Source organism: Amblyraja radiata, unplaced genomic scaffold (genome assembly GCF_010909765.2).
Source record: "Amblyraja radiata isolate CabotCenter1 unplaced genomic scaffold, sAmbRad1.1.pri scaffold_458_ctg1, whole genome shotgun sequence".
Classification (NCBI taxonomy): domain Eukaryota; kingdom Metazoa; phylum Chordata; class Chondrichthyes; order Rajiformes; family Rajidae; genus Amblyraja; species Amblyraja radiata.
Genome location: NW_022630551.1, coordinates 55,895 through 64,725, shown reverse-complemented (window position 1 = coordinate 64,725; position 8,831 = coordinate 55,895). Strand labels below are relative to the sequence as shown.

The window sequence follows — 8,831 nt, the reverse complement described above, 5'->3', positions numbered from 1 at the left end:
GGACCACACTGAGCCTCCAGTCTGCTTCACAACCTCCAGGTACCATTTATCTTTCACTTGACTCTAGCTATCAATGACTTTTGGGGTTTTTTTTTTAAACGAATAAAAAAGCCAATCCTTGAATCAGTAGACTATGGGTTGGTGGGTTTCCAACTGTGACTGAGCAACAGTGGAGGAACAGCCCCTCCTGGTAGGGCCACCCATGGCGGTAAGGTCGAGTGGAGGGGAGGGGGGGGGGGGAGGTCTCTGGCAAAGAGCAATCCAACCAAGACCTCAACGGTGGAACAGGCGGAGGACGATGGCTGACTTTAGTGGAGGAACATGTCACAACGGCTGGGAAGGCGGATGAAGGCTGCAGCAGAAAAGGTCTCTGGTCGTCTTGGACTCCATGCCCACTGGATCCTGACCCAGATCTGTTAAGGACCGTGTGTGTGGTGGCTGTCTATGCACCAGTCTCCCCACGTTAAACAAAGTCACGCACAGGCGTCCTCCAATCCTGGTTTTACAAATGGTCAGCTCGACATAGATTACAAGACCTACACCAGACCCAAACCAATTAATAATAATAATAATGGATGGGATTTATATAGCGCCTTTCTAATACTCAAGGCGCTTTACATCGCATTATTAATTCACTCCTCAGTCACACTCGGTGGTGGTAAGCTACTTCTGTAGCCACAGCTGCCCTGGGGCAGACTGACGGAAGCGTGGCTGCCAATCTGCGCCTACGGCCCCTCCGACCACCACCAATCACTCACACACATTTACACACATTCACACACAGGCAAAGGTGGGTGAAGTGTCTTGCCCAAGGACACAACGACAGTATGCACTCCGAGCGGGATTCGAACCGGCTACCTTCCGGTTGCTAGCCGAACACTTAGCCCATTGTGCCATCTGTCGTCCCGATTAGGAGCAGACGAGGGCATTCGATCCAATTTGTGATCCCAGCTACAAAGACAGATGTGTACAGCAATTCGTTCTTCCCCCGCACAATTAAAGCATGGAATAATCTCCACCCAACTATAGTTACCCAACCAGATGCAACTAAATTTAAAGTAGCTCTTTCTTCCCAATAACCCTTTCTGGCTTAAGTCCTCCCTTCACCACCCCCAGTTTAAATTCCATTTGGAATATTTTGGAGGACCAAGAAACCAAGAACCAAGACACCCATGGTCAGGTCAGCCACGACCGAGGGGGGCCTAAGAATCTCTAAGCTAAACTAAAATACGATGGAATAGGTGCAGGGAGAGCGGGACTAACTAGATAGCTCCGTCATAGATGAGCCACACTGGTGTTGGACCATTTGTACTATGGGTGTATCGATAGCCATGGAATTACAAATGAAACGTACACTAATAATAACTTTTGTTTTCATAACCAGAAGCAAGATTTAAACTGATAGAATCTGCCCTTTTCAGTGATGCAACAGGGCCTCCCGATGCCAATGGAGTTCAACATCCACATCGAGAAGAAACCAAAATTGTCCCTGCCACCATCGGGAATAAAACAGATTCCTCACCGAAGGTACGCTCACCGAACTTTCATTTGTATGAAAGAACTGCAGATGCTGGATAAAATCGAAGGTAGACACAAAATGCTGGAGTAACTCAGCGGGACAGGCAGCATCCATGGAGAGAAGGAATGGGTGACGTTTCGGGTCGAGACCCTTCTTCAGATGTCCCTCTATTCCCTGCACTTCCTTGTGCCTATCTAACAGACCCTAAAACGCCATGGTATATCTGATCAATTTGGATAACACATAATTCCAAGCTTTTCACTGTACCTTGGTACACGTGACAATAGGTGCAGGAGTTGGCCATTTGGTCCTTCAAGCCAGCACCGCCATTTAATGTGATCATCCACAATCAGTACCCCGTTCCTGCCTTCTCCCCATATCCCCTGACTCCGCTATTTTTAAGAGCCCTATCTAGCTCTCTCTTGAAAGCATCCAGAGAACCTGCCTCCACCGCCCTCTGAGGCAGAGAATTCCACAGACTCACCACTCTCTGAGAGAAAAAGTGTTTCCTCGTATCCGTTCTAAAAGGCTTACTCCTTATTCTTAAACTGTGTGGCCCCTGGTTCTGGACTCCCCCAACATCGGGAACATGTTTCCTGCCTCTAGCGTGTCCAAACCATTAATAATCTTATATGTTTCAATAAGATATCCTCTCATCCTTCCAAATTCTAGTGTGTACAAGCCCAGCCGCTCCATTCTCTCAGCATATGACAGTCCCGCCATCCCGGGAATTAACCTGGTGAACCTACCTCACTCCCTCAATAGCAAGAATGTCCTTCTTCAAATTAGGGGACCAAAACTGCACACAATACTCCAGGTGTGGTCTCACTAGAGGTCTGTACAACTGCAGAAGGACCTCTTGTTTACACAACTCTTCTTGTTATGAAGGCCAACATGCCATTCGCATGTAAGTAAGTAAGTAAGTTTATTGGCCAAGTATTCACATACAAGGAATTTGCCTTGGTGCTCCACCCACAAGTAACAACATGACAAACAGTGACAGTTACTAATGACTCAGAAAACACTAAACATTAATAATGATAAAACACCATTGATCAAGCATGTGAACCAACAAAATACCAGATCAAAGGAAGGCTACAGATTTTTGGCTGTTGAGTAGAGCAACTACTCGTGGATAAAAACTGTTTTTATGTCTGGCTGTGGCAGCTTTGACAGCCCGGAGTCGCCTTCCAGAGGGAAGTGATTCAAAGAGTAAACTAATCTAAACTAACTGTGTGCATTTCTCTGCAGGCATCTGACCCCTCCCCGGGCACAGCCCCCTGCCGATGGTCCCACCCCTACATCTACCTGGACACGGGGGCTGTTATATTTGCAAAGGGCCCAGGGGGTCACGAGGAAGTGAGTATGGGCGTGGAGTGGAACGGGGTAAGTAAGCCATCCTTTAACCAACATGCTGTGGCACTGAAATAGATGCAGGGATTAGGGAATAGTGGTGATGGGGTTGGGTTGTAGGTCGGGAACACAGGGATTAACTCTGTGACACAGTTCTGTATAAAGGATGCCAAACAAGTCAGTAGAAAGGAACTGCAGATGCTGGTTTAAATCATAGACACAAAATGCTGGAGTAACTCAGTGGGTCATGCAGCATCTCTGGAGAGAAGGAATGGGTGAAGTTTGAGGTCGAGACCCTTCTTCAGCCTAAGAGTCAGGGGAGTGGACGGTACATAGATTAGATAGGAACAGCACCTCATATTCCGTCTGGGGACCTTGCGTCCGGATGGCATTAACATTGAATTCTCCCAATTTTGCTAGCCCTTGCTGTCTCCTCCCCTTCCTTAACCCTCTAGCTGTCTCCTCCCACCCTCCCATCCGCCCGCCCTCGGGCTCCTCCTCCTCCTCCCCTTTTCCTTCCTTCTCCCACCCCCCATCAGTCTGAAGAAGGGTTTCGGCCCGAAACGTCGCCTATTTCCTTCGCTCCATAGATGCTGCTGCACCCGCTGAGTTTCCCCAGCAATTTTGTGTACATAGATTAGATAGTTTAGTTTAGTTTAGTTTAGAGATACAGCGCGGAAACAGGCCCTTCGGCCCACCGGGTCCGTGCCGACCAGCGATCCCCGCACGTTAACACTATCCTACACCCACCATGGACATAGAAACATAGAAACATAGAAATTAGGTGCAGGAGTAGGCCATTCGGCCCTTCGAGCCTGCACCGCCATTCAATATGATCATGGCTGATCATCCAACTCAGTATCCCGTACCTGCCTTCTCTCCATACCCTCTGATCCCCTTAGCCACAAGGGCCACATCTAACTCCCTCTTAAATATAGCCAATGAACTGGCCTCGACTACCCTCTGTGGCAGGGAGTTCCAGAGATTCACCACTCTCTGTGTGAAAAAAGTTCTTCTCATCTCGGTTTTAAAGGATTTCCCCCTTATCCTTAAGCTGTGACCCCTTGTCCTGGACTTCCCCAACATCGGGAGCAATCTTCCTGCATCTAGCCTGTCCAACCCCTTAAGAATTTTGTAAGTTTCTATAAGATCCCCTCTCAATCTCCTAAATTCTAGAGAGTATAAACCAAGTCTATCCAGTCTTTCTTCATAAGACAGTCCTGACATCCCAGGAATCAGTCTGGTGAACCTTCTCTGCACTCCCTCTATGGCAATAATGTCCTTCCTCAGATTTGGACAATTTTTACATTTACACCGAAGCCAATTAACCTACAGACTTGCACGCCTTTGGAGTGTGGGAGGAAACCGAAGCACCCAGAGAAAATCCACGCTGGTCACAGGGAGAGCGTACAAACTCCGTACAGACAGCACACGTAGTCAGGATCGAACCCGGGTCTCTGGCGCTGTGAGGCAGCAGCTCTACCCGCTGCTCTACCATGCTACCTTGTACAGTGGGGATGATTGGTGGTGTCATATCAAGGGCTCTGCATTATAAGCTCGGACCCAGCCGGCCCGGTAGTTTGTCCAGAAGAACCCACAGAGCAGAGAATTTAAATCTAACTTTTCCATCTTCCTCCAGCTCCATTAACCCAGTCTCATCTCTCTTTGTTTTCCAGTCCCTCCGTTGCAGAGACAGACCTTCCTGATACTAACCCTGCCCATCAAATGAAGACTATGTAACACACATCTCTGTTCATTCCCTGTGCCTGATCCTCTCTTGTTGCGATGTGATGCTGGGGGGAAAGCGGGTGAAAGATTGTGTCTGCTTTGTATGGATAATGCTATGAGTCTTTCCGCTGGTTGAAAGTACAATTAACACGACTCCGAGACGCACAGCCTCTGAACAAGGCCATGATGAATCTATTTCTTTGAAGAAATCACACAACAAGCAGCTGCTGAAAATTCAATAGTGTGCATCTAGTCTCTGTTGTGTCGACATTGTGCTCATTAACCAAAGGCTTGTTGCATCCCAGAGTTCATGGCAGTGTGTGATTTTAAATCCAGTGATTGTTAACTTGTTTACAGCCAACCTTGTTCTCTCTCCCATTGACGGCTTGTTCAATCAGTCCAGACGCTTTGTTTTAACTAACCATTGCAACGCGAGTTCTTCCTGTGTTCAGCACCACATCCCTGTACAACACATGTTCACCGCCATCTCTCCCCTCCGTTGCAGGACACTCTGGGCAGCTTGAAACGCAGCGGTTCCTTCACCAAGCTCCGTGACTCCATCCGGAGGAGCAGTGAGAAGCTGGTTCGTAAACTGAAGGGCGTCACGGCACAAGACAGCCCGCCTAAGATGCTGGGGTACACAGCTCCTGGTTTTGTTTAACTTACTGTAACATATATGCAGGAAGATTGCTCCCGATGTTGGGGAAGTCCAGGACAAGGGGTCACAGCTTAAGGATAAGGGGGAAATCCTTTAAAACCGAGATGAGAAGAACTTTTTTCACACAGAGAGTGGTGAATCTCTGGAACTCCCTGCCACAGAGGGTAGTCGAGGCCAGTTCATTGGCTATATTTAAGAGGGAGTTAGATGTGGCCCTTGTGGCTAAAGGGATCAGAGGGTATGGAGAGAAGGCAGGTACGGGATACTAAGTTGGATGATCAGCCATGATCATATTGAATGGCGGTGCAGGCTCGAAGGGCCGAATGGCCTACTCCTGCACCTAATTTCTATGTTTCTATGTTTCTATATCAGGCTTAACTAACTTAAACATATAAGATAGGTAAGGGTTTGGACATGCTAGGGGCAGGAAACATGTTGGGGGAGTCCAGAACCAGGGGCCACACACACAGTTTAAGAATAAGGGGTAAGCCATTTGGAACGGAGATGAGGAAACACTTTTTCTCACAGAGTGGTGAGTCGGTGGAATTCTCTGCCTCAGAGAATTCCACAGACTCACCACTCTGTGAGAAAAAGTGGAGGCAGGTTCTCTGGATACTTTCAAGAGAGAGCTAGATAGGGCTCTTAAAAATAGCGGAGTCAGGGGATATGGGGAGAAGGCAGGAACGGGGTACTGATTGGGGATGATCAGCCATGATCACATTGAATGGCGGTGCTGGTTCGAAGGGCCGAATGGCCTACCCCTGCACCTATTGTCCTCGATTCCCCTACTCTGGGCAAGAGACTCTGTGCATCTACCCGATCTATTCCTCTCATGATTTTATACACCTCTATATCACCCATTTTTAACACATTCCATTTGTGGTCCACCGTTTTGTTAGATCATGGAGCGTTATAGGGAATAAAAGCCCCATCTCTCTTAACTTGCAGGATGAAACGAGCCAATTCCTTGAATGTTCTGAACGTGGGCAGCAGGGTTACGGGAGACCCCTTTCAGGTAGATTGTTTCTCTCTTTCAAGATAAAAGCAGAACGCTGGGGAATAACCACGTGTGCAGGGGTGGGCGGGGACACCTGTAGGTCTGGGTGGGATCGCAGGTGGAGCAGGTGATGGGGGGGGTGGAACTAGGTGGGAGGTTGGGATTGCTTCCATCATCCCCTCTCTATCTGGTCCCACTCATCGGCTTGTACTCGCTAGAATTTAGAAGATTGAGGGGGGATCTTATAGAAACGTACAAAATTCTTAAGGGGTTGGACAGGCTAGATGCAGGGAGATTGTTCCCGATGTTGGGGAAGTCCAGAACAAGGGGTCACAGTTTAAGGATAAAGGGGAAATCTTTTAGGACCGAGATGAGGAAAACTTTTTTCACACAGAGAGTGGTGAATCTGTGGAATTCTCTGCCACAGAAGGTAGTTGAGGCCACAGTTCATTGGCTATATTTAAGAGGGAGTTAGATGTGGTCCTTGTGGCTAAAGGGATCAGGGGGTATGGAGAGAAGGCAGGTACAGGATACTGAGTTGGATGATCAGCCATGATCACATTGAATGGCGGTGCAGGCTCGAAGGGCCGAATGGCCTACTCCTGCACCTATTTTCTATGTTTCTATCACCCACCCATCTCTGTCACCCACCCCCCCCTCATTCTGCGCTGGAATACGTTCCCACGGTCGACTTCCGAGGCCGGTGTCTTGGGCCCCCCCCCCCCGGCGGTCCAGGCGGAACCTTCCGGTACCGTTGGATTCCTCTCGGAGGCCGTGACCTCTGTTGGTCCAGCAACGCGCGGATAATACTCCAAGGCTCTGGAACCCGCTGAGTTACTCCAGCATTTTGTGTCGACCTTCTGTGCTGTTCTATGTTGTTCCTTGTGCCAGCCACTTTCCGGGAACTAGAATGTGGAGCTGATATCTCCATCACAGACACAAGATGCTGGGGTAACTCAGCGGGACAGGCAGCATCTCTGGAGAGAAGGAATGGGTGGCGTTTTGGGTCGAGACCCTTCTTCACCCTGAAGACTGAAGAGTCAGGGGAGAGGGATGTAGAGAGATGGATGAAAGATATGCAACAGGTATCGATGATGGTGACAGGCCACTGTCAGCTGAAGAAGGGTCTCGACCCGAAACTGAAGATACACACACAATAACTCGGCTGGTCAGACAGCACCTCTGGAGGGAAGGAATGGGTGACGTTTTGGGTCACCTCCTGAAATGTCACCCATTCCTTATCTCCAGAGATGCTGCCTGTCCCGCTGAGTTACTCCAGCATTTAGTGTCTACGGTTTAAACCAGCGCTTGCAGTTCCTTCCCAGTCGTTCACCACCTGTCCTGTCCCCTTCCTCCCCAGCGCCCCTCCAGTGGTTTGATGGAGTCTCGGGGACTGAGCACCAGCCACAGCAACCTGGCCCGCAGAGGATCACTGACCGACTCGGGCTGAGAGGAGTTTGTACGATGGAGAGACGAGGAACATAAGTGCTGGAGTAACTCAGCGGGTCAGGCAGCATCTGTGGAGAACATGGATAGGTGATCTTTCACAGAGGGCCAGAGTAACTCAGCGGGTCAGGCAGCATCTGTGGAGAGAAGGAAAGGGTCGAGACCCGAAACGTCGCCCATTCCTTCTCGCCAGAGATGCTGCCTGTCCCGCTGAGTTACTCCAGCACTTTGTGTCTATCTATGATCTCCCATCCGAGGGTCTCTGCCACATTGGGAAGGGGAGGTTCTGGTCTGTTGATGGGCCTAGTGTAAATTCAGGCCACAGTTGCCAGCGTGTACAAGCGGGGAATTTCTGACCTTGCTACGATGCGGGAGTATCGAGGCAGCCTCCATCCACACGCCAACCAGCACCTTTCTGGTGAGTTTGTGTCGTCAGGTTCCGAACACTGTAATAAACTTTAATGAAAACTGTGTTGAAATTTTAAAATGTTATTTATGTTTTGGGTATATTAAATAAAACAGATTTGTAACTGAGACCTTCTCTCTGGATTCATGTTAAATGAAAATGGGACTTGGAGCAAAAGAGTGCCGGAGTAACTCAGCGGGTCAGGCAGCATCTGTGGAGAACATGGATAGGTGACGTTTCACAGAGTGCTGGAGTAACTCAGCAGGTCAGGCAGCATCTGTGGAGAACATGGATAGGTGACGTTTCACAGAGTGCTGGAGTAACTCAGCGGGACAGGCAGCATCTGTGGAGAACATGGATAGGTGACGTTTCACAGAGTGCTGGAGTAACTCAGCGGGTCAGGCAGCATCTGTGGAGAACATGGATAGGTGACGTTTCACAGAGTGCTGGAGTAACTCAGCGGGTCAGGCAGTATCTGTGGAGAACATGGATAGGTGACGTTTCACAGAGTGCTGGAGTAACTCAGCGGGTCAGGCAGCATCTGTGGAGAACATGGATAGGTGACGTTTCACAGAGTGCTGGAGTAACTCAGCGGGTCAGGCAGCATCTATGGAGCTAAGGAAATAGGCAACGTTTCGGGCCGAAACCCTACCGGGTTTCGGCCCGAAACGTTGCCTATTTCCAGAAGGGTTTTCGGCCCGAAACGTTGCCTATTTCCTTAGCT

General features: G+C 49.2%; 1 protein-coding gene across 3 annotated transcripts in view; it reads left to right on the top strand.

Annotated features, from left to right (window-relative positions):
• The window catches only part of LOC116969977 (kinesin light chain 1-like), a 39,803-nt gene extending 32,069 nt beyond the window's left edge, over positions 1 to 7,734 (top strand). For all 3 annotated transcript variants that reach the window (XM_033016723.1, XM_033016722.1, XM_033016721.1), the window contains 3 exons: positions 5,106 to 5,236; positions 6,207 to 6,273; positions 7,616 to 7,734. In XM_033016723.1, coding sequence (XP_032872614.1) covers positions 5,106 to 5,236; positions 6,207 to 6,273; positions 7,616 to 7,705 — 288 coding nt within the window. In that variant the 3' untranslated portion in view covers positions 7,706 to 7,734. The remainder of the gene's footprint in view (positions 1 to 5,105; positions 5,237 to 6,206; positions 6,274 to 7,615) is intronic.
• Positions 7,735 to 8,831: the final 1,097 nt, after the last annotated feature.